This window comes from Geotrypetes seraphini, chromosome 5 (genome assembly GCF_902459505.1).
Source record: "Geotrypetes seraphini chromosome 5, aGeoSer1.1, whole genome shotgun sequence".
Lineage (NCBI taxonomy): Eukaryota > Metazoa > Chordata > Amphibia > Gymnophiona > Dermophiidae > Geotrypetes > Geotrypetes seraphini.
In genome coordinates this window covers 6,136,584-6,163,833 of record NC_047088.1, presented here as the reverse complement: position 1 = coordinate 6,163,833, position 27,250 = coordinate 6,136,584, and the positions used below count along the sequence as shown (strand labels likewise).

The following is a 27,250-nucleotide window of genomic DNA, read 5'->3' as shown; positions in this document are numbered from 1 at the left end:
AGTGGGAGTGCTGATGGGGGTCTAATCTAATCTAATCTAAACCTTAAGTTTATATACTGCATCATCTCCACAAATATGAAGCTCGACACGGTTTACAAGAACTTATAGGTAGAAAGGGAAAAGGTTTACATTAACTTATATGTAGAAGGGAAGAAAAAGGGGGGAGGATAGAATTACAATTTGGTGAAAAGCCAAGTTTTCAGTTGTTTGCGGAATAATTGGAGGGAGCCCAGGTTCTGCAGCGGGATGGTGAGGTCGTTCCAAAGTCCTGTGATTTTGAAGAGAAGAGATTTTCCCAGTTTACCTGCATAGAGAATGCCCAGTAGAGAGGGGAAGGCTAGTTTATACCTAAGAGTATGTTGTTGACCACTGCAAACAACTTCAACTAGAGGTATTGGGGGGGGGGGGGAAGGGGTGATGGTGCTCCCTCATACTATGCCACTGGCAGTGGGAGTGGGGGAGGGGTGCTGCTAGATAGGGCAAGAATAAAAGTACAAAGAGGGGAGATGCTCCAGAATGATGGAGTTTGACAAGTGCCAAATGGGACCAACACAAGCCCAGACACGAAAGGTAGGACAATGGATGTCATTTTCTGTTCCTTAACCGTAGCCTTGACTAATTGGGTCATGGTCTCTGGACTGACCATTTGACCGCAAGCGCGAGCTTTCAGCCGTTTTTTATTGTGTTGTCAGGAGGCGCAGCGGCTCGTGCCGTTGAAGGCCTGGCCGTCAGCCAATCAGGAGAGGCCGGCGCCGCTGGCCACGCGCTTTGGAGGGAGCGGGAGGAAATGGGCGCGCGGCCGGTTCACCTGGTGCCTCTCGCGCTTCCGCCTTAGGCTGGGCCTGGGGGGAAGGGCCTCGCTGGCTGCCTCAGGTACGACCAGGCCCTTGGGGGGGGGATGGGACCTGCTCGCTCAGGTGCAGCCTTGACCGCTTTTTCTTTTGCCTCCTCTGCCCTAGGCCATGGCCGGGGAGCCCTTGCAGGTGCCCGATGATGCCGCTTTCGGCTCCTTCAAGACGCAGTGCGAGGCTGAGCAAGGCTGGCTCAGCAAATACAGTAAAGACGGCATTGGCATCTGGGTCCAGCCGCCTCCATCTCAGGGCGGCAAAGCCCCGGCCTTGCACAAGGTGAAGGTAGGTGGGGGGTGGGGTCCATTCAAACCCAATGAAATGACCCCTTCTGAGCCTTGAACACTGCCAGAGACAGAAGGGACTGGACAGATGCCTACTCTGCCTTCCAAAATGGCTGGGGCTTACCACGCCACCTGCTGGAGATTGAGGGTAGAACTGTTAGAATTCAGTATGTTCTCAGTCTCCGCCTGCTGGCAGAGGACCATAAACCCATCTGTGCTGGTCTGGAGAGGATTACAAAGAAAATACATATACACATACTCCTCTTAACTTCAATCCATGCCTCCTCACTCTGGAGTTTCCTTTCAGTTGAGAGATTCGCCTGTGTATTTATGCCACTGCATAAGATAGGCATTTAAACGTCTCTGTCTCTCCAAAGTAAGTTAACTCTGTCCTGTGCACCATATGAAGTAGACCATTGCCCATTTAGTAGCCTTCCTCTGGACTGACTCCATCCTGTTTTTATATCTTTTTGAAAATGTGCAGTTGCAGAATGAGTAAATATTAAATGCATGGGAGAACGGCCAGGCTTTTACTTGTTTCCTGAAATTAGAGCAGTGTCTCACAAACTTTATGAAGTCACAGCATGTTAAACTGGTGGCTGCGGTTCGAGGGCTTCTGGAAGTGTCTTGCAGCGCACCTGGAACCTCAGGTTGCACATAGTTTGCAATACACTGAATTAGAGGTAGTCTTCAGTCTGTATGGGGGTCTTCTTTGTACCTTATTGGCTGGCTAATGAATGTCTGACCAATGTGCTGCAGGGGGAGGTGGGAGCAGTAGCTGAGAAGAGAGCCTTTCTTCCTGCTTTCCCCTGCAAAAATTGAAAAATTCGGCTCTGATGGCTGGGCAGTGCTGGGAAGAATATTAGGGGTGCTCTAGCAGCCACAGAGCTAGTGCCTATGATTTTAAGTACTAAGATGTGGTGAAAACTGATGAGACTTAGATGCATGAATAAAGAAGGCAACGATGGGATCAGGAGCAGTGAGCAGGTATGGGTGTAAGAAGGGGGCTAATGGATTTCATATTTCCTTCACAGGGTCAGATTACCATCAAGGATGTGGCAGCAGACACAGTGTATGATGTGCTTCATGATGCAGCCTACCGCAGGAAATGGGACACGGGCATGATTGAGACACATGATATTGCACGCCTGAGTGCTAATGCCGATGTTGGTTACTACTCCTGTGAGTACTACTTTATGGCCACTGTCAGCAGTGGACGTAGGAATTCCTGCCACCCTTAGGACACAACACATGCTGTTGGGACAGTAGCCTCACTGCAATTTTAGCAACACTCCAGAAAGTTCTTCCTCCTTGATAGTTCCCCCTGTTTGAAATAAGCTTCTCTCTTTTTTTTTTCCTGTTACCTCCTCTTCCCCAAACAGAAACTGTGGAAGATAATTTTCCTTTAATTAGTGCTATTTCATTGTCAGGGAAATGTCCAAAACCCCTGAAGAATCGAGACGTGGTGACCCTGAGGTCGTGGCTTGTTTTGGATAATCATCGAATGATCCTCAGCTTTTCAGTCAAACACCCTGTGAGTATCACACAGGGAGAGGGCAAATATTCTCTGGTTGGAAGGAACTAGGAAGAAAGAGAAATCTTCAGGTTGAGGGTCGCTATATCTGGGGGGAGATTTGAGCTTGAAAGTAATATTACCTCTGGTTTTTATAGGACTTTGACAAGGTAACATAGTAAATGATGGTAAAGACCAGCATGTTCCATGCACCCTGCCCAAAATGTGAGCCAGTGTTGTACCTGCTATTCTGTGCAGGATCCCCTCCCTTCTTGCCATTAGGGTTAAGTACAGGCAGCTCAAAAGAGCTATCAAAATGGTATATGAAGTGCATTATAAGCTATACACAGACTGAGGGACCTAAAGATATATCCTGGAAAAGGGGACATGACACAAACATTCAGATATCTAGCAAAGTATGACAAGTAACATTTTCCATAGATAGAAAAGTGGAAGGTAGGAAAATATTCTTGCAGAGAAGGCCAGGGCCAGCCTTGCAACTAGGCAAACTAGGTGTTTGTCTAGGGTGACAAAAAAAAAAAAAATTAATGAGGGAGCAGCATTTGAAAGGCCTCACTCAGGCTCACAGAAACTATAAGCACAGGCCTGTGATCAAGTTGTGCTGCACCTGACTTCTGATGGAAAGTTTTATGTTGGAGAAGAAGGGCCTATGTTGCAAGACTCTTTGCTGATTTCACAAAAGCTATAAAGAGCTCTTGGCAGGCCAGGTAGCAGTATTATAGCAGCAGGGGAAACGTAAGGAGGTAAGAAAAGATAAGATGCTCTGCTGGAGGGGAGGAGATACTGGGGTGAATAGGTATGGCCAAATGTTTGCCTAGGTTATCACATATCCTTGGGTCAACCCCGGAGAGGGTGCTGAACAGAGCAAGCAAAACTGTCACAGGAAGGGACTTTAGTGGAGAAGGGAGAATATCACAGACCAAGTATGATCTACACAGGTTAAGTGCTGCTTGAGCTGCCTTGTCATTTGATGCAATGGGTGAACTCTCTTCCTTGTCCAGCTGGTATTCTAATAGTTTCCTTCTGTCTCTGGTAGGAGTATCCTCCCAGGAAAGACTTGGTACGAGCAGTCTCCTTGCTGGCTGGTTACCTTATCACTGCAACTGGGCCCAATAGCTGCACTGTCACTTACTTGGCTCAGGTTGATCCCAAAGGTAAGGCCACACTCCATTGCCTCTGCAGCCAGTCAGCACAAGTGGAGATATTCTCTGCCTAGCACAGAAATGGCCAATGAAACATCTATGGGATAGTATGAGAGAATGTGTAGCTAATGGAGGAAGTATAGATTGTATATATAAAGAAATAATTTCTGAGGGGAAAACAGTTCCAGACTGATCCAGTATGTATTTTTCACTATGGCTTTCTGCTAATACAGTCTTATTTTCTTACATGTTTAGGCTCCCTGCCAAAATGGGTAGTGAATAAATGCACCCAGTTCCTGGCCCCTAAGGTAAGAAGTAGAGTGCAAGTTGCTGAGTACAGAGAGGGCATGTCTGACCCAGGACTACAGCAGGCAGCTGGGTTTTGGGTTCATTTTTATTTCACAGACAGCATCTATATCAAGGATGTCAAATTGCTTTAGAACAAGGATAAAATAATGTGAGTGAACAATAGGTAAGCACTTAAGGAATACAGTAATAATTTAGCAAAAGTATTCTAACAGGGAAAATGAGGAGTGACAGATTGCAGGGGTGTCCAACCTGCGGCCCAGTGAAATATTTTGTGCGGCCCCAGTTGAGGGCGATGCAGTGTTTTCCTCTGCTGCCCCCAGGTATTTACCGTCTTGCTGGCTCCTTCCTCTGTCTTGCTGCAGCATTTGCGTGGCCCCAGGAACAATTTTTTCGGCCAGTGCAGCCCAGCGAAGCCAAAAGGTTGGACACCCCTGGATTAGAGCAAGATTAGACATAGGAATCTCATAAGTGGCTTTACTGGGTCAGACCAGTGGTTCATCTTTCCCAATCCAGGTCACAAGTACCTGCAAAACCCAAATAGTAGCAACATTTCCACACTACTGATCCCAGGGCAAGTAGCACTTTCCCCTTTATCTGTCTCAATATGGACTTTTCCTCCAGGAACAGGTCCAAACTTTTTGAAGACCAGCTACGTTAACTGCTGTTACCACATTGTCTAGCAATGCATTCTCTTGAGTGAAAAAAATATTTCCTGCAGCAGTAGTGTGGACAGCAGTTCACAGTGTTAGTGTGGAGAGATCAGGATTGCGATGCATACACGCAGCAGCATATAAGATAAGAACATAAGCAATGCCTCCACTGGGTCAGACCTGAGGTCCATCGTGCCCAGCAGTCCGCTCACGCCCAACAGGTCCAGGACCTGTGCAGTAATCCTCTATCTATACCCCTCTATCCCCTTTTCCAGTAGGAAATTGTCCAATCCTTTCTTAAACCCCAGTACCTTACTCTGCCCTATCACATCCTCTGGAAGCGCATTCCAGGTGTCCACCACACGTTGGGTAAAAAAGAACTTCCTAGTATTTGTTTTGAATCTGTCCCCTATCAACTTTTCCGAATGCCCTCTTGTTCTTTTATTTTTTGAAAGTTTGAAGAATTTGTCCCTCTCTACTCTCTCTATGCCCTTCATGATCTTATAAGTCTCTATCATATCCCCTCTAAGTCTCCTCTTCTCCAGGGAAAAGAGACCCAGTTTCTCCAATCTCTCAGCGTATGAAAGGTTTTTCATCCCTTTTATCAGAAGTGTTGCTCTCCTCTGAACCCTCTCGAGTAACGCCATGTCCTTCTTAAGGTACAGCGACCAATATTGGACGCAGTACTCCAGATGCGGACGCACCATCGCCCGTTACAATGGCAGGATAACTTCTTTCATTCTGGTTGTAATACCCTTCTTGATTATACCTAGCATTCTAGTCACTCTCTTAGCGGCTGCTGCGCACTGTGCCGTCGGCTTCATTGTCATGTCCACCATTACCCCCAAGTTCCTTTCTTGGGCACTCTCATTCATTAACATTCCTCCCATCGTATAGTTGTACCTCGGGTTTCTGCTTCCCACATGTAATACTTTACATTTCTCAACGTTGAACTTCATCTGCCATCTTGTCGCCCATTCCCCTAGTTTGTTCAAGTCCCTTTGCAATTCTTCGCAGTCCTCTTTAGTCCGAGCTCTACTAGTTTGGTGTCGTCCACAAATTTTATTATCTCACACTTCGTCCCTGTTTCTAGATCATTTATGAATATATTAAATAGCAGCGGCCCGAGCACCAAGCCCTACGGAACACCACTCGTGACCCTCTTCCAGTCCGAGTAGTGGCCCTTCACCCCTACCCTCTGTTTCCTACCCGCCAACCAGTTTCTGATCCATCTATGTAAGTCTCCTTCCACCCCATGGTTCTTCAGTTTTCGGAGTAGACGTTCATGAGGCACCTTGTCAAAGGCTTTTTGGAAATTTAGGTATATGTCTATGGGGTCTCCTCTGTCCATCCGTTTGTTAATTCCTTCGAAGAAGTGCAATAAGTTAGGCACGATCTCCCCTTGCAGAAACCATGTTGGCTGGTTATCAGAAGTTCATCGAAGTTTTATTTTATCAGTGCTTCCGCCATTTTCCCCAGAACCGAGGTCAGACTCACTGGTCTGTAGTTTCCTGGGTCACCTCTTGATCCCTTTTTAAAGATGGGTGTAACGTTGGCTATCTGCCAATCCTCCAGGATCACGCCTGTTTTCAGGGATAGGTTGCAGATTTGCTGCAGTAGTTCCGCTATCTCCTCCTTTAATTCCTTCAGAACCCTTGGATGGATTCCATCTGGACCCGGGGATTTTTTTCAGTTTTTAGTTTTTCTATCTTCCTGCTCACATCTTCAAGGCTCACTTCCATGGATGTTAATTTTTCTGCTTGATTTCCATTGAAGAATTGCTTGGGTTCCGGTATGTTGGTTGTGTCTTCGTTTGTAAATACAGGCGAAAAGAACATTTTTAAGTCTTTCCGCGACTTCTTTCTCCTTCTTCACCATTCCCTTCCTGTCTCCGTCGTCCAGCGGTCCCCACCTCCTCCCTAGCCGACTGCTTCCCTTTAACATATCTAAAGAACGGTTTGAAATTTTGTGCTTCCCTGGCTAGCCTCTCTTCATACTCTCTTTTGGCTTTTCGAACCACACGGTAACATTCTTTTTGATACTTCCTGTGCTCTTTCCAGTTCCCCTCAAGTTTTTCCTTTTTCCATTTTCTGAATGAATTTTTCTTACTACCTATCACTTCCTTCACTATTTTAGTAATTTTTTTCCTATATTTCAGACCAACACACATCCGAACGCAGTGCTTTCACACTAGTGGGTAGCAATTTTATGGTCACACCTGAATACAGCTGTAGAAATAGCAATATTGTAAGTCATTGAAAGAAAAATAATTGTGGCTTTCAATTCAATAGTTTGAATGATATTTAAAGGAAAAAAAAGATGAATAGATCACAAAAAGGTAATTGGAGGTATTGGAAGGAGGAGGAAGTTTTTTAGCTGATGAGGTAGCTCTGTTTGACACCTAAATGCAAGCCTAACGGCAGTAGAAGCATGAGTGTGAGGCTTTTTCCTCCTCTTTTTGAAGGTCCTCCAGCGCCCTATATAGGAACACATAAGGAGTAGTACTGGGAGACTCCCTGAACTACAAATCTATTCTGCTGTGAAAGTATTTTAATTGAACAATCCAAATATGAAAATAACCATACCAATCAGAAACATTTATGGAGTTCAAACATGCTCCCACTATGTGTTATCAATAAGTTATTCTTCTTAAGCTCTAACATCAAAATCTCAGTTTTGACTTAACTTCCTGATTGAGACAGTAGGCAGGCAGAGTAAATACTGACAGGGTGTGGTTCCAGAATGACACACCTATCTACTAGAAAAAATATTAGTAAGGTAAGAATCTAATCTCTTTTCTAGTGCTATAGTATCATTCTGGACAGTAGGAATGTACAAAAGCAGTCCCAGAAATCAAGGGCAGGACCTCTGCACCTGTTTGTAACACTGAGGACCCATAGATGGACAGAGCAGATCAGAGAGAAACCACCTGGCTCGTATTTAGAAGGAAAAACTGAAGGGGACAACAGAGCCCTGTGGAGAAGGGGGAGGATTTGAAAAACTGGGATCTTTACAAAAAGGGAACTATAATAATTTTAAAAAGATTTGGGGAACATTGACTGAATATTGTAATGATTAGACACCTTTTTGCACAAAAAGTATGTTATAAGAATGGAAAGGGGGGATGTATAGTTATATTATTGGTTTTTCAGTATCTTTGAATATAATATATGTATAATATGTTTGAATTATATTATTGGTGGAAGGGAAAGGATTTAAATTTATGTATTTATGATGATAATAGAAAAGATTTTCAAGTGATCTATATGAATCAATTGTTATATTATTGTACTCTTGTGAGATGTAAAAATGAATAAAGATTTGGAAAAAAAAAGAAAACCTGGGATCTGCTGCCCCCTTCAGTTTGTACCAATGCAGGCACTACCCTACTGTCCAGACTGACACACCTAGTGCACTAGATTAATCTTTACCCTCATTTCATTCCTTGTAGTTGGAGGTGGGGTGGAAGGGCCTGGCACCACTGAGTGTCAGCTCAATTACAATCTTCAGGAAGGAAATAAGCATTATCCCTGGACAAGCAGGCAGCATATTCTCTATATGTGGGTGACATCATCCACGGAGCTCCGTCGCGGACAGCTTTTCAAGCAAACTTGATTGAAGATCTTAAAGTTTGCTAGTGCTGCACTGCGCATGCGTGTGCCTTCCCGCTCAGCTAGAGGGCGCATCTCAACGCGGTCCTCGGTTCTTAGTTTTCCGCAGAGCCAGAAAGCCCTGTCTCTCTTCTCTGCAAATCTAAGTGCCTTTCTTGCACTGCTGCTTCATTTATTGTTTTCATCGGAAGTTGCTGTGCCCCGCGTCTTTTCTGTTTTACCAAAAAAAACCAAAACCTTCCATACATTGATCGCGACCGGGGGACCCTGTTTTTTTCCTGCCTTATGTCCCGGCCTCTTACTGGTTTCAAGAAGTGCATGCAGTGCGGTCGGGTGATCTCGATCACAGATCCGCACCGTTGGTGTATACTTTGTCTAGGTGTTGATCACCCTACAGACTCTTGCCCTCATGCCACTCTCCAACCATGGGCTCTTCATCGATGATGGGCCAAGATTGTGGAACTCTTCACCTTGGACCTGCCAGTGGATAAAACCTCGACCCTGGTCTCGGCCTCGACCTTGGTCTCGAGCATGTCTCCCTTGACTTAAAGTAGAGAGTTGCGTGGGGACAGAAATCCCACCCATCCCCGCCCGTCCCCGCCAGGATCTTCTCCGTCCCCACCCATCCCCGCAAGGAATTACCTCCATCCCCGCCCGTCCCCATAAAAAGCAGCAATTACTTCTGACAGGATCATCAATTACACAGTTTCTTTTGTGTTTGCGCTTCTGTTTTCCTTGTGGAATATCTTTGGTGGAACCCTTTTTTTGTTTTCTGTTCAGGTAATTAACTTATAAACCCCCTCTTTTACTAAGGCTGACGTGTCCATTATATTATAAGGATGAACCCTGCATCCAAAGCCTTCCATCCCCGTGGGAGTCCCGCTGGCTAGAGCGGGGTCCCCGTGGGAGTCCCGTGGGCCAGAGGGGGGTCCCTGTGGGAGTCCTGTGGGTTAGGGGGGATTCCCGCGATCCCCGTTCCCGTGCAGACCTCTACTTCGAAGGCCTCGGCTGCTCCGGCTTCGAAGACCTCGGCCTCGGGTAAGTCTCCTCTTCCTCCTTCAGGTTCAGCTCAGCTACTGAAGAAGCCGTCCTCTGAGAGTCTCTGGCCACCCAGGCAGTAAGTGTAGTTCTGCCGGCCTCTGCAAGACCTCCTCCTAAGCGTGTCTCCACATTACGGGAATATTCTATATCGAGGTCGCCCTCGTAGCACACTGCTGCACCAGTTCGTCCAAATCCTTTAGTCTCGGTGCTGATGTTTGAGGATATGCTTAAGGTTATCTTAACCTTGCAGATCTTCTCTGCTTTAGCTCAGCTTGCCTCGACCTCGCTCGTTGTTGACCAGCCTGAGCGTCGCGCCGAGGGCTCTTGAGGCAAGGTGCGTCGGTCCCGCCGCTTGTCTTCGAGTGACTCCTCGCCTACTCCATCGAAGCGTACTTCCCTTGCCGCCAGACCTCGTTCGAAGCACCGGCCTAAAGGTACTTCTTCCTTGAGGCAGCGGTCCGCCAAACGGCCCAGGGATTCTCCCCCGAGGCGGGGTAGGTCACCAGGTCCTCGCACTACAGGGTCCATCAAACCGTCGGACCTCGTACTGTCTGACCCTCGTCTTGGCCGATCTCCCGTGCCGTCTCAGTCTCCGAGCCGAGGGGCATCGAGGTCGAAGACTCCAACCTCCCTGCTGCGTCGGAAGGTCTCTTCTAACCGGGGCTCACCGGGGCGGGCTTCCCGGGTCTCCGTCCCTCGGACCCCCGGGTCCTCGCTTTCCAGGCTTTCTAAGCACAGGCTGTCGTCGACTCCCCCTCGTTCTCTCAGCGGGACCTCATCGACGTCCATGCTTGTGGACACTGACTTGCTGGAGCAGTACTCGAGGGAAGCTTCCCCCTCGTTCTCTGCTGACCAGAAATCCCGCTCGGCTTCGCCCCTTGAAAGGCATTCTACAGGCAAGCCTTCCTCCTTCACCAGGTTCGTGATGGACATGGGCAAGGTGCTGCAACTGGACCTCCAGTCAGAATCCAGGTATACCCGGGAATATTTGGAGGAGATGGAGCTTCTTATCCACCGAAAGAATCCCTTCGCCTCCCCCTGAATCTGGTCTTGCAGCAGACTTTCTTCCGGAATTTGGAGACACCTTACACCATTCCAGCCATTCCGTCCAAGATGGAATCCAGGTACCGGACGGTCCCATGAAAGGGGTTTGAAAAGACTCAGCTCTCCCACCAGTCCTTGGTGGTGGAGGCTTCTTAAAAGAAGTCTAATCCTTCCAAGGTTTACGCGGCTGTCCCGCTGGGCCGGGAAGGCCGGACTATGGACAAGTTTGGCAGGCGCCTGTACCAAAATTCGATGATGGCGAACAGGGTTCTGAATTACAATTTTACTTTTACATCCTATCTCAAACATTGCATCAAATCCATGCCCTCTTTTCAGGATGATTTGGCTATCCATCGCCGGACCGAATTTTGCCGACTGCTGGATATTAAACTAAACTAAACTAAGCCTTAAGTTTATATACCGCATCATCTCCACGGAAGTGGAGCTCGACACGGTTTACAAAGCTTAAAAATAAGAAGAAGGGCAGATTCGCCTTTATATGTTTCAGGCGACCTATGATGCCTTTGAACTCTCCTCGAGGGTCTCCGCCTTTGCAGTAGCCATGCGCTGTCTAGCTTGGCTCCACATAGTTGACGTGGACCCGAATCTACAGGACCATCTGGCAAATCTCCCTTGCTTGGGCAACGAGCTCTGACGACTCCATCGAGGCGGCCATAAAACGCCTCTCCGAGCATGAACGCTCCTTTGCCTCCTCGGTCAGACTCAAGGCGAAGCCCGCTCCTAAGTCGTACAAGTTGCCTTCCCGGCGCTACCCCTAGAAGTCCACACCGGCTTTTCCCAGGCCGCCACCTCGGTGTCAGCAGCAGCAGAGGCCAAGCCTGCGCCGTCCTTTTGACTATCCCTGTCGGAGCGGGCCGGCCCCCTTCGTCCTTGAGCCTTCTCCGCTTATCTGGGGCTGCCTCATTGCCTTTTGTCGCCACTGGGAACTGATTACTTCAGACAACTGGGTCTTCTCCGTCATCAGAGAGGAGTATTCCCTTCATTTCCGGACGCCGCCTCCGGATCTGCCCCCAAGAGAGTGTCATTCCAACAGTTTGCAACTCCCCCTTCTTCTCCAGGAGGCTCATGCCCTCCTTTGCCCACGGGCGGTGGAGGAGGTCCCTTTGTGTCAGCAGGGCACTGGGTTCTATTCCTGGTATTTTCTAGTCCCCAAAAAGACCAGGGACCTGCGCCCTATCCTGGCCCTCCGGGTGCTGAATAAGTTCCTGGTCAAGGAGAAGTTCTGTATGCTCTCTCTTCCCACGTTGTAACCCCTGATGGACGAAGGGGACTGGTTGTGCTCACTGGACCTGAAAGAGGCCTACACTCACATCCCGATCCGCCCAGCCTCTCGCAGGTTCCTTTGCTTTCAGATGGGAGACCTTCATCTGCAGTATCGGGTCCTCCCATTCGGGCTCGCTTCGTTCCCACGGGTCTTCACGCAGTGTCTCTTGGTGATGGCGGCAGCCCTGCAGTCGCAGGGTCTTCAGGTGTTCCCGTACCTCGACGACTGGCTCATCAAGGCACCGTCAAGGCAGGAGGTTATTTCAGTGACCCAACGGACTTATGTTCCTTCAGCATCTAGACTTCGAGGTCAACTTCCCCAAGTCCCAGTTGTGCCCCTCTCAGTCTCTGCAGTTCATAGGGGCGGTGCTGGACACGGATCGCCTCCGCTCATTTCTGCCTCAGCCTCGGCAGGCTGCCCTCATTCACCTGTGCCAGCATGTCTCCTTTCAGTCCACGGCCTCAGCCAAACAGATGATGATCCTGTTGGGACACATGGCCTACACCGTTCATGTGACTCCTTTTGCCAGACTTCACCTCCGAGTGCCTCAGTGGACCCTGGCATCCCACTGGAGACAGGACTGGAATTCAGCATCTCAGCACATTGCGGTGACTCCCTCCTTGAAGCGTTCACTCCGCTGGTGGATGCTCTCTTCCAATCTTTCCAGAGGTTTTCTCTTTCTCATGTCCCCACCGCAGAAGGTCCTAACAATGGACTCCTCCGCGTATGCTTGGGGGGCTCACCTCGACGGTCTCCGGACTCGGGGTCTTTGGTCGAGCGCCGACCATCGCTGCCACATCAACCTGCTGGAGCTTCGGGCCATTTACAATGCTTTGGTAGCCTTTCGGCATTTGCTTCAGGATCGTACGGTCCTGGTGCGCACGGACAATCAGGTGGCGATGTATTATGTGAACAAGCAGGGGGGTACGGGTTCCCTGTCTCTTTGCCGGGAGGCTCTTCGGCTCTGGGAGTGGGCGATACGCCACAACATCTTCGAGCGGTCTACATCCAAGGTGAGCAAAACTGCCTGGCGGACAGGTTGAGTTGCCTTCTCCAGCCGCACGAATGGTTGCTCCATTCCTCGACTCTGCGTCAGGTGTTGCTTGATGGGGGATGCCGCAGATAGATCTGTTCGCCTCGCCCCTCAACCACAAGTTGCCTCGCTTCTGCTCCAGGATTTACTCCCCGGATCATCTCGAGGCAGATGCTTTCCTTCTAGATTGGTCGGGACGGTTCCTCTACGCGTTCCCTTCATTTCCTCTGATTCTAAAGACTCTCGTTCAACTCGTCGGTCCACGCCATCATGATTTGGATAGCTCCTCGGTGGCCCAGACAGCCGTGGTTCTCCCCTCTCCTCCGACTCAGTGCCAGGGAGCCTCTGCTTCTGCATGTATTTCCTTCTCTGCTGTCTCAGAGCCGGGGTTCGCTGCTGCATCCCAATCTGCAGTCTCTATACTTAACAGCGTGGTTCCTTTCCACCTAACTCCCTCCTTCGGTTTTTCTCAGTCGATGCGGGATGTCCTCGAGGCCTCTCGGAAGAGTTCCACTAGACAATGCTACTCCCAGAAATGGACTAGATTTGCTGCGTGGTGTGCTACACATCGTGTGGAGCCACTGTCTGCCTCCTTGTCCTCCGTGCTGGATTATCTGCTGCACTTGTCTCGGTCTGGTCTCAAATCGACTTCTGTTAGAGTCCACCTCAGTGCGATTGCTGCCTTTCATCAGCCAATTGATGGGAATTTGCTCTCGGTCCATCCGGTAGTTTCCCGATTTATGAAGGGCCTTTTCAATGTCCATCCTCCGCTCAAGCCCCCCCCCCCCCGGTGGTTTGGGATCTTAATGTGGCTCAATTGATGAAACCTCCATTTGAACCCATTGATAAGGCTCATCTGAAGTATCTCACTTGGAAGGTGGTGTTTCTGATTGCCCTCACGTTTGCTCGCAGAGTCAGTGAGCTGCAAGCTCTGGTTGTGGACCCGCCTTTTACTGTGTTTCATCATGACAAGTTGTTCCTTCGTACTCATCCTAAGTTCTTGCCTAAGGTGGTTTCGGATTTCCAATTCAACCAGTCCATTGTTCTTCCGGTGTTTTTTCCTAAGCCCCATTCTCATCCTGGAGAGGTGGCGCTTCACACTCTTGACTGTAAGAGGGCGTTGGCATTTTACCTCCAACGCATCCAGTCTCATCAGACGGCTCAACTCTTCATATCTTTTGATCCTAATCGGTTGGGGCGCCCTGTTTCCAAGTGTACCTTGTCCAACTGGTTGGCTGCTTGTATTTCTTTCTGCTACGCACAGGCTGGTCTCCCGCTGCAGGGTCGGGTCATGGGGCATAAAGTCCGAGCGATGGCGATTTCTGTTGCTTTCCTCAGGTCCACACCTATTGAGGAGATCGGCAAGGCCGCCACTTGGTCCTCGTTTCATACATTATCCAAGGACAAGCAGGCAGGTATTCTCACTAATGGGTGACGTGATCCAACGGAGCCCCGATGCGGACGCTTCTTTGAAGAAAAACTCGAAGTTTCGAGTCGCCCGCACCGCGCATGTGCAAGTGCCTTCCCGCCCAGACCAGGGCGCGTCTCCTTAGTTCTTACTTTTCCGCGGAGCCGAGAAGTCCGTCTTCGACTCTCTGCGCAAAGTTTTCTTCACTTGTGCCTTCTAAGTCCGCAGTTTTGGTTTTATTTGATCTTAATCGCTGATTTTCGTCGTGTTTTATTGTTTAAAAAAAAAAAAAAATTTCTTCGTTCCGTTCGACCGGGCAGGCCACATGGCCGCAGCCCCGCAGCTTCGATCTTGCGGTGGAGCTTTTTCGGCCTATGTCCCGGCTTATCACCGGTTTTCAAAAGTGTGACAAGTGCCAGCGCGCGATTTCGTTAACGGACCCTCATCGACGCTGTGTTCGGTGTCTCGGGCCTGAACATCTCCCGAAATCGTGCCGGCCTTGCTCTACACTCACCGCATGTGCTTTCAAGCGCCGTTGCGTTTTGTGGGAATCGCTGTTCATGGAGTCCTCGACGGAGCCGTTGACCACGAAAGGACCTTTGCCTTCGACATCATCCGCAACTCCACAGCCTACCACCTCTGCGGCGCCGAGTCTCATCAAGCCTGCCTCGTTCGTCCCGGCTCAGACTCCGGTGCCTGCTGCGATGCCTTCCTCAACCTCCTCAGGTCAGGTAGCTCAGCAGCCCATTCCCCCAGTAGTGTTAAAGTGCCCAAGGCCTTGAAGTCCAAGCACTCACACACTGCTCCGAGGGAAGGTGGTCCCATTTCAGATGCGGATCCATCCTTGCCAGCCTCGTTCCAGACCATGCTACAGAAGCAATTGATCGAGCTCTTTACCACGATGGGGCCTCAGCTTCTTTCCCAAATCCAGCCTGGGCACGTGGAGGCCTCCCGCGAGGTCGAGCCCCCTCCAGTGCCTCAGCGGGGAACACACTCTCAGGGAGCAGAGTCTCTGCGAGTGTCTGGTCTAGCAATAATGCATGCATCGCAAGGAGCAGAGTCTTTGCCCATGCCTCCATTGGAACCGACGCACTCGATGCAAGGAGCAGAGTCTTTGCGAGTGCCTCCATTGTAGCCGATTCACTTGATGCAAGGAGCAGTGTCTTTTTTTTTTTTTTAATCTTTATTCATTTTCAAAAATTACAAGTGTACAATAATCCATCAGAAATATATTAATTAATCACTTGATACTTGGAAGGAAGGAGCAGAGTCTTTGCGAGTGCCTCCATTGGAACCAATCACCCCGACGGGATTCGAGCCTTTACGGCAACCACCCCTGCTTCGATTGACCACTTACAGCCCCATCCACTACCTGGGGGCCTCAGTGAAGACCTACTCACCTTGCCCATTGAGGCCGACCTCTTGACACAGCCCGCGTCCGAAGCCCAGGCCTGCTCCTCCTTGTCAATCACGCCCGCCGCTAATCTACCAGCGGCGTTACCCCCCGAAACAGGCTCCCCCCATCCGGCAGCCTGTAAAGAGGCAGCACCCACAGAAACATCAGCAAAAGCCTCAACCATCTGCTGTTCCTAAGGCTCCTCAGCCCTTTTGACTGTCTCAAAGAGAGCATAACCTCTGTTGTTCTACCTCCTTCAGCAACTCCACCTATCGGAGGTCGCATCAACCATTTTTTCCATCGATGGACGACTATCACCACCGACCTCTGGGTCCTCTCCATCGTCAAGGAGGGATACTCCCTTCAATTCCACCAGGTTCCTCCGGAACATCCTCCAAGAGAGTATCCTTCCAACTTGACGCAGACCACCCTTCTTCTTCAGGAAGCCTAAGCCTTGCTGCAGCTCGGGGCTATCGAACCGGTCCCTCGGGGCCAACAGAACATGGGATTTTATTCCCGGTACTTCCTTGTGCCGAAGACGACTGCGGCCCATTTTGGACCTCAGAGTGCTCAACAAGTTTCTGGTCAAAAGAAAAGTTTCGCATGTTGACCTTGGCATCCCTGTATCCTCTCATCGAGCAGAACGACTGGTTATGCTCTCTGGATCTGAAGGAGGCCTACACTCACATCCCCATTCATCTGGCCTCACGCCAATTCCTCAGATTCCGGGTGGGACATCTTCATCTTCAATACCGAGTGCTTCCCTTCGGCCTGGCCTCATCCCCCAGAGTCTTCACCAAGTGCCTGGTAGTGGTAGCTGCAGCACTCAGGAACCACGGCCTCCAGGTGTTCCCTTACCTGGACGACTGGCTCATCAAGGATCCTACGTCTCAGGGAGTCGCCCTCGCGACCCAGAAGACAATTTGGTTACTACAACATCTGGGATTCGAAATAAACTTCCCAAAATCCCACTTACAGCCCTCCCAGTCTCTTCCCTTCATCGGGGCGATCCTGGATACTACCCAACTCTGAGCGTTCCTCCCTCCCCCACGCATGGAGGCTCTTCTTCACCTCTGCCATTCAGTGTCCTCTCGCCCTTCCATCTCGGCGAGACAGATGATGGTCCTGCTGGGCCATATGGCCTCTACAGTGCATGTGACGCCATTTACCAGACTTCACCTCAGGATGCCTCAGTGGACCTTGGCATCTCAGTGGTCCCAGACGTCCGACCCTCTGACTCAACACATCCAGGTCACTCCTGCTCTGCAACAGTCTCTTCGCTGGTGGATGCTATCCTCCAATCTCTTCAGAGGCTTGTTGTTCCAAACCCCCCGCCATCAGAAAGTCCTCATGACCGACTCGTCGACCTATGCTTGGGGGGGCTCATCTGGACGGCCTCCGCATCCAGAGTCACTGGACCAGCACGGACTGCCAGTGCCACATCAATCTCCTGGAACTCAGGGCGATCTTCAACGCTCTCCAGACCTTTCAACATCTCCTTCGCGACCAGGTGGTCCTCATTCACACAGACAACCAGGTTGCCATGTACTATGTGAACAAGCAGGGAGGTACGGGATCGGCCTCCCTCTGCCAGGAAGCTCTGAAAGTGTGGGATTGGGCGATTCGCAACAACACCTTCCTCAGAGCGGTCTACATTCAGGGGGTGGACAATGCCTTAGCAGACAGCTTGAGCCGTCTTCTACAACCTCACGAGTGGACCCTCAACTCCACACCCCTTCATCACATCTTCTCCCTGTGGGGAACGCCTCAGATAGACCTCTTTGCAGCCCCCCAAAACTTCAAACTGCCTCACTTCTGCTCCAGGATCTATACCCCTCAGTGCCTCAAGGCAGATGCATTCCTCCTGGACTGGACGAATCGCTTTCTATATGCGTTTCCTCTCATCCAAAAGACTCTGGTCAAGCTGAAGTCGGACCATGCCCCCATGATCCTGATTGCTCCACAACCTGATGGCCCAGACAACCTTGGTACTCCCTCCTACTTCAACTCAGCAGCAGGAAGCCATACCCTCTACCAGTTTTTCCATCTGCTTACACAGCATCAGGGATCGCTACTTCACCCCAACCTGCAGTCTCTACACCTGATAGCTTGGTTCCTCTCAAAGTAGCCCCTCTAGTTCTCCCAACCTGTGAGGGATGTCTTAGAAGCTTCAAGGAAGCCTGCTACCAGACAATGCTACCACCAAAAATGGACTAGATTCTCTGTTTGGTGTGTCTCTCAGCGTCAGGAGCCTCAACATTCCTCCTTGCCTTCAGTTTTGGACTACCTTTTGCACCTGTCTCAGTCTGGCCTCAAGTCTTCCTCCATACGAGTCCACCTCAGTGCAATCGCTGCTTTCCATCAGCCTCTACAAGGGAAACCTCTGTCTGCTCATCCTGTGGTTTCCAGATTCATGAAAAGACTTTTCCATGTCAATCCTCCCCTCAAACCGCCTCCAGTGGTTTGGGACCTCAATGTTGTCCTCTCACAGCTTATGAAACCTCCATTTGAACCTCTTCACAAGGCTCACCTGAAGTATCTCACTTGGAAAGTGGTGTTTCTCATTGGCCTCACTTCCGCTCGACGGGTCAGTGAGCTCCAAGCCTTGGTTGCGGACTCACCTTTTACAGTCTTCCATCATAAAAAGGTGGTCCTCCGCACCCATCCGAAAGTTGTCTCGGAATTTCATCTTAACCAATCCATCGTTCTGCCAGTGTTCTTTCCGAAGCTACACTCTCACTCTGGAGAATCTGCTCTTCATACTCTGGACTATAAGCGTGCTTTGGCTTTCTACCTAGAACACCAAACCTCACAGAACTGCTCCTCAACTTTTCATCTCCTTCGATCCGAACAAGTTGGGACGCCCTGTGTCCAAGCGCACCATCTCCAACTGGATGGCGGCTTGCATCTCATTCTGCTATGCCCAGGCTGGATTGCCCTTTGACAAAAAAATCACAGCCCATAAGGTCAGAGCTATGGCAGCTTCTGTAGCATTCCTCAGATCGACACCGATCGAGGAGATTTGTAAAGCTGCCACTTGGTCCTCGGTTCATACCTTCACTTCTCACTATTGCCTGGATGCTTTCTCCAGACGGAATGGACAGTTTGGCCAAACAGTATTACAAAATTTATTCTCCTAAGTTGCCAACTCTCCCATCATCCCACTATGGTTTAGCTTGGAGGTCACCCATTAGTGAGAATACCTGTCTGCTTGTCCTGGGATAAAGCAATGTTACTTACCGTAACAGTTGTTATCCAGGGACAGCAGGCAGCTATTCTCACGTCCCACCCACCTCCCCTGGGCTGGCTTCTCTGCTAGCTATCTGAACTGAGGAGATGCGCCCTGGTCTGGGCGGGAAGGCACTCGCGCATGCACGGTGCGGGCGACTCGAAACTTCGAGCTTTTCTTCAAAGAAGCGTCCGCATCGGGGCTCCGTTGGATCACGTCATCCATTAGTGAGAATAGCTGCCTGCTGTCCCTGAATAATAACATTGCTTTCACCTCTCATTACTGTCTGGATACTTTCTCCAGGCGCAACGGCCAGTTGGTTTTACGTAATCTGTTCTCCTAAATTGCCAACTATCCCACCGTCCCATCCTGGTTAGCTTGGAGGTCACCCACATGTAGAGAATATGCTGCCTGCTTGTCTGGTAAAGCACAGTTACTTACCATAACAGGTGTTATCCAGGGACAGCAGGCAGATATTCTTGCAACCCTCCCACCTCCCTGGGTTGGCTTCTTTGCTAGCTATCTGAACTGAGGACCACGTTGAGATGCGCCCTCTAGCTGAGTGGGAAGGAACATGCATGCGCAGTGCAGCACTAGCAAACTTTAAGATCTTCAATCAAGTTTGCTTGAAAAACTGTCTGTGACAGGGCTCTGTGGATGACATCACCCACATGTAGAGAATATCTGCCTGCTGTCCCTGGATAACACCTGTTACGGTAAGTAACTGTGCCTTAATTCATCTAGCAGTGAGCCTCTGCTCAACTGACACCCAAAACCAACCAGGTCTGGTTCTGTCAGAGAAGCTTCACAGTCTGTCCACTATTTACATAGAGACGGAGAAAAATACAGAACGTTCTATGCTGCATAATAGTCAGTGAACCACTTGGAACTGCTTTTTTGGTCTATCTGCTGATTAATGTACATATCCCATTCATTCATTCTGGATTGATTGAAAGGAAATAAGATTTTAAGAGTGTTTTAAAATCATGGGGTAGTGACCCCATGATACGCCATTGCAGTCTAATGATTGACTCCTTTCCTTTTGGATAGGTTCTCAAGAAACTGCACCAGGCATGTGTGAATTACCCAGCTTGGAAGCAAAAGAACAAGCTTCACTTCAAACCTTGGCTCTATCCAGAGCAGAACACAATTCCCTGCATCTCCCTCTCCCAGTTGAGTATACAGCATGCAGCCTCCCTGGAAAATATTGATGAGAGCAACCTGGCAGAGGAGCAGGGGGAGAACAGTGATGACGACAACTGGGACAAGAAGTAAAGGTGGCACTGCCACAGCCAGGAGGGAGCATTCACCAAGGAAGATTTCAGCTTGGGACTCATTTTGTACCTTAGTGTCACAAGAGCTGAAGAATTCCATTTTTGGAGGTCTAGCAAGAAAAGTCTTGCTGTGAGCTATATATTTTTACTAAAAGCAAAGTGCCCGGCAGTAGTGGTAGAATTCAAGGAACAGCAGCATTAGCAAAGTCTAGACCTCCTCTGCCAGCAGACATTTATATGGGTAATAAAGCAGGTGTGTAGATATGAAATTAGAGGAACAATTGTAAAAATAAAATAAGCGAGGGACAGTAGTAGTGTCTTTATGTATGAGTGTCCAGGGAGGACCCTGGCCCTCACATGTCTGACAGTTACTCCTTTCTTTGGGCCTTTGTCAGCCATGATGCCATGCAATAACTTTTAACCAAGAGGAAAGTGTATCCAAAGTAGACCTGCTCCAGGAATCAGGGTTTTTCTCCACAAGAAAACGGGAGCTGCAGGTACCTTGAAGCTGTAGTGACAACTTAGCGCTGGTCTGCTCCTACTATTGATAGTGTAATGTTTCTACCTTTCTTTTGTAGATGAGTCATGTGTTATCTTACGTGAAAGACATTCAATTAACCAGCAATGTTAGCCCAAGGGCAGGAAATAAAACCCAGAAAGCCATGATAGGGTCTGTATCCCTCTTTATATACAGCACAGATTAAGCATAGCTGCTGACTACAGTACTCCCAGACTTCCAGGGCTCAGCACATAGTACTCAAAGGCTGCAGCAAACTGTTCCGGCCACAAAAAGCATGAATTCTCTGCACTTGCTAAGCATGACAGTAAACGAGACATGGACACCGCTGCAGAAAGGAAGTGAAGTCTGTAATGGGTGGCTGCTGTAGGAGGCCTCACCACAGAGGACTGGCTAGCCTTAGTGAACTGTTCTCTCCTTCTGACGCTGGTAATCTAAAGGGAAGAGAACAACAGGGTTGCTTGTAGGGACTTCTGCATACTAAATTCATCCAAATAATACAATCTAACCATTGATAACCCCCCCAAATTTCTCAAAGATGCAAATATTTTAAAGTTTAGGAGCAGAATTTCCCTGGGAGTGTAAAAATAGTATATCATAGCTATACTTATTGCAACAATCCACTGGGAGCTCTCATCTACAGGCCCTTCTGCTATCTTAGAACCGCACAGCAGTATTCATAACTTTTCTACCAAAAAATAAAAAATCCAGAAGCCTTAATTTTAAAGCAGCAGATTATGACTCCTGCCCATACGTTACATCTATACACACATTTCTTATGCAACAGTACTGGTAGTCTTGACTAGTAGGTTAAGCTCTCATTAATTGCAAGGGTTGTAGAAAGGCCACTGTTTGTTTTCATGCTCCCTGGTTTTACTCTCTACAAACAAGGAATAGGGAGCCTGTCTGTTCTGCTCGAGTTTAATTTTTCTAATTTTCAGGTTTTTTTTTTTCTTATCCAGTCGGAGGTAATGGTGCCCCCTCCACTCCCCTTCCCCCATACCTTTTTAATTTTCCAGGCGGGAGCAACATCATGAACTTGCTGCCCACGTCGTGTCTGCTAGCCCTCTGACATCACTTCCGAGGCAAAGAGCCCGAAAGTGATGTCAGAAAGAGGCGACACCGATGTGAGCAGCAAGTTTGTAATGTTGCTTGCTCAGGAAAAATTAAAGACATATGAGAGAAGGGGGGGGGGAGGCGGAGAGGATGGGCTACCAAGCCCTCCCCCCCCTTTACTACACCATTGGCCAGAGGCTTTCAGTGCTGCAGAGAATCCTGGTCACTCGGGGGCATTTCTGGCTGCGAGAAAAGAGACAGACTCTCAGGGCTGAAGTCTGTAGTAGAGAGTTGCGCAGGGACAGAAATCCCACCCGTCCCCGTGAGGACTCCCTCCGTCCCCACGAGGAATCCCCTATGTCCCCGCGAGGAATCCCCTACATCCCCACCCATCCCTGTAAACTACAGAAATAGTTATTTCATTTAATTATGCTACTGAATTAAAGGCTCTGGTAGAAACCCATTTAAAAATAAGCAAAAAGACTTTATTAATTTGGAAATATTAATTGGGAAGAATACATACTTTGTAAACGGGTTTCTACCAGAGCCTCTAATGTTTATAAATTTTTATCAACACAACTAATATACTACTTTATCCTGAAGCAAAAAAAAAAAAAAAAAAATTTTTTTCCTTTGTTGCCTGGTTTCTGCTTTCTTCATGTTCTCATTCAATTCCTTCCATCCACTGTCTCTCTTCTCTCCGTGTCTTCCATTTGCTCTGTTACTGTGCCTCTCCCTTTCTCCCCCCTCCCAAATTGGTCTGGCACCCATCTTCCCTCCGCTAACCCCATAGTCTGGCATCTCTGTCTTCTTCCCTGCCAGCGTCTTCTCCCCACTTTCTCTTCCCCATGTCCTTTCAGCGTCCTTCTCCAACCCTTTGTCTTCCCCATGTGCTTTCAGCGTCCTTCTCCCCCCTCTGTCTTCCCCATGTCCTTTCAGCGGCCTTCTCCCCCCCTGTTTTCCCCATGTCCTTTCAGCGTCCTTCTCCCCCCCCTGTTTTCCCCATGTGCTTTCAGCAGCCTTCTCACCCTTCAGTTTTACCCATTTCCCTTAAGCGTCTTTTCTTCTCCACTCCACCTTTCCTCCCTACCCCTTACCTTTGTGGCGCTTCCCCACCCGACCGACAACAGAACAGGCCCGGTCGGACAAATCTCCATGTCCTGTAGCCGTGAATCTAAATTACCTTCTTACAGCAGCTGGAGTAGTGAAGCTGCTATAAGAGGTAATTTAGATTAGCGGTTACAGGGCAGGGAGGTTTGTTGGCTGGGCCTGTTGTCGGTCGATCGGGGGATCTGACCGGCTGTGCACATTCCCCGGGGCGCACCGCCCCCCCCCCCTCTTTCGTACGCCATTGCCTTCTCCCTACCTGCCCTGCCGCACACAGCCGACCGGAAATCTTCCCGATGTCAGCACTGACGTCTGAGGAAGGGAAGGCTTTGCTTAAGCCCTCCCTCCGACGTCAGCGCTGACATCGGGAAGACTTCCGTTCTGCTGTGTGCTGCGACAGGGTAGGTAAGGAGGAGACTACCCTCGTGGCTCGAGTACACTGCGATCCAACCCCGCAGGAACCCCGCGACCCTCGGAGGCGTCCCCACGGGATCCCCGTGACCTAAAGGGGGAACCCGCGGGATTCCCATCATACCCGTTCCCGTGCAGCTCTCTAGTCTGTAGCCTGCAGGCACATGCCTCGCAAGATTCCTCTGTGGCCAGTCTGCATCAGTTCAGGGTCTGTACCTTTGGGAGCAATCTTGTCCCAGGTTCATCCGCAGTGGGCTTGCCCCAGGTTCGGTGCAGACTAAGTGGGTCCTGTGGTGGTTTTATCCAGTATCAAGGCTGACTGCATTCCTCCCCCATGACATTGAGTGGCTTTGGTAAGGGATTTTTTCCCCCAATTCTTTATTAATTTCAATACTTACAATAAATACAACATTTTATGCTCAAATATCACACTTAATATTCTTTTCAGAATTGAATCCCCCTTATCAATTACCATGTCCATACATAAAATATCTATTATCGGCCCATATTAATTATTCAAAATACATTAACCTATCATCCCCCACCTTCCCCCTCCCGGATGTGCATATTTAAAGGGGAAAACACTTTAAACGTCACAATATTTTGCTAATGGCTCCCAAATCTGAAGCCTCTTAAAATTCCCTTTCTGAATGGCCAATGTCCTTTCCATTTAATACATATGACAATGAATTTCACCAAAAACTAATTAAGCCTTTTCCAATTGCTTGTAATTTGATGTATGGCGACTCCTGTCATTATTAACAAAAGCCTGTTGTTCTTAGATGATATTTGGCTTTTAGCCCTCATAATCATGACAAATAATATAGTATAAGACAATATCACTGGATTTTCCAACAAACAATTAATTTGGCCCCATATTGATTTCCAAAATACCATAATAAAAGGACAGTAGAACAATAAATGATCTAAAGTCTCTGCTTTGAGATGACAATGCCAACATCTATTTGACTTAGAGCTATCCAACTTTTGTAAACGAACCGGGGTCCAGAATGCTCTATAACAGAAAAAAAACCATGTTTGTCTCATAGATGCCGACATTGTACATCTCATCCTCCAAGTCCAAATTCGTGGCCATTGAGACGCAGAAATTTGGTACTTAATCTCAATACTCCAGATGTCCCTAAGGCCAATTTTTGGTTTCTTATTTGCAAATTCAGCTAACAATTTAGCACAGTTACTTACCGTAACAGGTGTTATCCAGGGACAGCAGGCAGATATTCTTGACTGATGGGTGACGGCACCAACGGAGCCCCGGTACGGACAATTTTAGAGTGATTGCACTCTAAGAACTTGGAAAGTTCTGGTAGGCCGCACCGCGCACGCGCAAGTGCCTTCCCGCCCAACAGAGGCGCGCAGTCCCCAGTTAGGATAAGCCAGCTAAGAAGCCAACCCGGGGAGGTGGGAGGGACGCAAGAATATCTGCCTGCTGTCCCTGGATAACACCTGTTACGGTAAGTAACTGTGCTTTATCCCAGGACAAGCAGGCAGCATATTCTTGACTGATGGGTGACCTCCAAGCTAACAAAAAGAGGGATGGAGGGAAGGTTGGCCATTAGGAAAACAAATTTTGCAAAACAGATTGGCCGAAGTGTCCATCCCGTCTGGAGAATGCATCCAGACAATAATGAGATGTAAAAGTATGAACTGAGGACCAAGTAGCAGCCTTGCAGATTTCCTCAATAGGAGTGGAACGGAGGAAAGCTACAGATGCTGCCATCGCTCGGACTCTATGGGCCGTGACATAACCTTCCAGTGTCAGTCCGGTCTGAGCATAACAGAATGAAATGCACGCTGCCAGCCAATTAGACAACGTACGTTTAGAAACAGGACGTCCCAATTTATTCGGATCAAAGGACAGAAAGAGTTGGGGAACTGATCTGTGGGGTTTCGTACGCTCTAGATAGTAAGCTAGAGCCCTCTTACAATCCAAAGTATGCAGAGCCTGTTCCCCAGAATGAGAGTGAGGTTTCGGAAAGAAGACAGGCAGAACAATGGATTGGTTGAGATGGAATTCCGAGACAACCTTAGGGAGACACTTTGGATGTGTACGCAGAACCACCTTGTCATGATGAAAGACCGTAAAAGGTGGATCTGCAACTAGTGCATGTAGCTCACTGACCCTCCTGGCAGAGGTAAGAGCAATAAGGAAAAGTACCTTCCAAGTGAGAAACTTGAAAGGAGTGGTAGCCAAAGGTTCAAATGGAGGCTTCATTAAGGCGGAAAGAACCACATTGAGATCCCAGATAACAGGAGGGGCTTTAAGAGGTGGTTTCACATTGAAAAGACCCCGCATGAACCTGGACACCAGGGGATGAGCTGAGAGAAGTTTTCCATGAATCGGCTCATGGAAGGCAGCAATGGCACTGAGATGGACTCTGATGGAAGAAGACTTAAGGCCAGAGTCAGACAAAGAAAGAAAATAATCCAACAATGTCTCCACTGCCAGGGAAGTGGGATCAAGATGGTGAAGAAGACACCAGGAAGAAAATCTTGTCCACTTCTGATGGTAACATTGCAGAGTGGCTGGTTTCCTGGAGGCATCTAGAATGGAACGATCGGGCTGAGATAAAAGAGTATCACGAGAAGTCAGCCCGAGAGATACCAAGCTGTCAGGTGCAGAGACTGGAGGTTGGGATGTAGAAGGGTCTCCTGGTGCTGTGTAAGCAGAGAAGGAAACAGTGGAAGAAGAAAAGGTTCCCTGGAACTGAGTTGAAGTAGAAGGGAGAACCAATGTTGCCTGGGCCACCTCGGAGCAATCAGAATCATGGTGGCTCGTTCCTTCTTGAGCTTGAACAAGGTTCTCAACATGAGAGGCAGAGGAGGGAAAGCATACAGGAACAGATTGGACCAGTCGAGGAGAAATGCATCCGCTGCCAGACGGTGAGGAGAGTAGAGTCTGGAGCAGAATAGGGGCAGCTGGTGATTGTGAGGAGCTGCAAAGAGGTCTATCTGAGGCGTGCCCCACTGAGCGAAGATGGACTGGAGAGTCAGAGGATCGAGAGTCCATTCGTGGGGCTGGAGAATTCTGCTGAGTTTGTCTGCTAAAGAATTCTGCTCTCCCTGAATGTAAATCGCTTTCAGGAATAATTGGCGAGAAGTGGCCCAAGACCAAATCTTTTGGGCCTCCTGGCACAAGAGGCGAGATCCTGTTCCACCCTGCTTGTTGATGTAGTACATCGCAACTTGATTGTCTGTGCAAAGCAAGAGGACTTGAGGGAAGAGAAGATGTTGGAAAGCCTTGAGGGCATAAAACATCGCTCTGAGTTCTAGAAAATTGATGTGGTGCTTCATTTCCTGAGGTGTCCAAAGACCTTGAGTTTGGAACTCGTCCAAATGTGCTCCCCAGGCATAAGGGGAGGCATCGGTGGTGATGATCAGTTGATGAGGTAAATGAAACAGAAGACCTCTGGATAGATTTGAGGATATCAACCACCATTGCAGAGATTGACGAAGCGATGATGTCACAGATATGTGTCGTGAGCAAGGATCCGTCGCTTGGGACCACTGGGTAGCCAAGGTCCATTGTGGAGTGCGCAGGTGGAGACGTGCAAGGGGAGTGACATGAATTGTGGAGGCCATGTGACCCAAGAGTACCATCATTTGCCTGGCAGAGATGGAGCGTTGAGGAAGCACCTGCTGACACAGATACTGGAGAGTGTGAAGACGATTGGATGGTAGAAAAGCTCTCATGAGGACTGTGTCCAGTATTGCTCCAATGAACTGAAGTCTCTGAGTGGGGATGAGATGAGATTTGGGTAGATTGATCTCGAACCCCAGAAGTCGGAGAAACAGGATAGTTTGGTTGGTGTGTAGTCTGTGGTAGAGGACGGGCCACGAATCTTCGTTGGTAGGCCGAGTGTTGACGAAAAGGCCTGGTAGGTGGAGTTGCTTTCTTAGTTTTAAGAAGAGTGTCCCACCGAGTTTCATGAGCCGAGAGCTTTTGAGTAATGGAATCCATGGAATCTCCAAACAGCTCATCCCCCAAACAAGGTACGTTGGCTAGCCGGTCCTGATGATTGACATCGAGTTCGGAAACTCGAAGCCAGGCCA

At 48.9% G+C, this 27,250-nt stretch overlaps 2 protein-coding genes across 3 annotated transcripts in view; one reads left to right on the top strand and one right to left on the bottom strand.

The window, feature by feature from the left end:
* Positions 1 to 559: 559 nt before the first annotated feature.
* LOC117360638 (START domain-containing protein 10-like) lies at positions 560 to 20,751 on the top strand. Its single transcript, XM_033944718.1, has 7 exons — positions 560 to 873; positions 960 to 1,133; positions 2,167 to 2,314; positions 2,563 to 2,666; positions 3,703 to 3,820; positions 4,064 to 4,116; positions 19,865 to 20,751. Exons 2-7 carry the CDS (start codon positions 963 to 965, stop codon positions 20,087 to 20,089), a joined length of 819 nt encoding a protein of 272 aa, XP_033800609.1. The 5' UTR covers positions 560 to 873; positions 960 to 962; the 3' UTR covers positions 20,090 to 20,751.
* A 3-nt stretch (positions 20,752 to 20,754) lies between these two features.
* Positions 20,755 to 27,250, bottom strand: part of PDZD11 (PDZ domain containing 11) — a 40,591-nt gene continuing 34,095 nt past the window's right edge. For both annotated transcript variants that reach the window (XM_033944720.1, XM_033944719.1), the window contains exon 7: positions 20,755 to 21,039. In XM_033944720.1, the coding sequence (XP_033800611.1) occupies positions 21,005 to 21,039 (35 nt within the window). In that variant the 3' untranslated portion in view covers positions 20,755 to 21,004. The remainder of the gene's footprint in view (positions 21,040 to 27,250) is intronic.

Coding starts and splice junctions, on each gene's coding strand:
- LOC117360638 (XM_033944718.1), top strand. CDS start 963: ATGGCCGGGGAGCCCTTGCAGGTGCCCGATGATGCCGCTTTCGGCTCC. Junction 2,315..2,562: donor CGATGTTGGTTACTACTCCT/GTGAGTACTACT, acceptor TTTCATTGTCAG/GGAAATGTCCAAAACCCCTG. Junction 4,117..19,864: donor CCCAGTTCCTGGCCCCTAAG/GTAAGAAGTAGA, acceptor CCTTTTGGATAG/GTTCTCAAGAAACTGCACCA.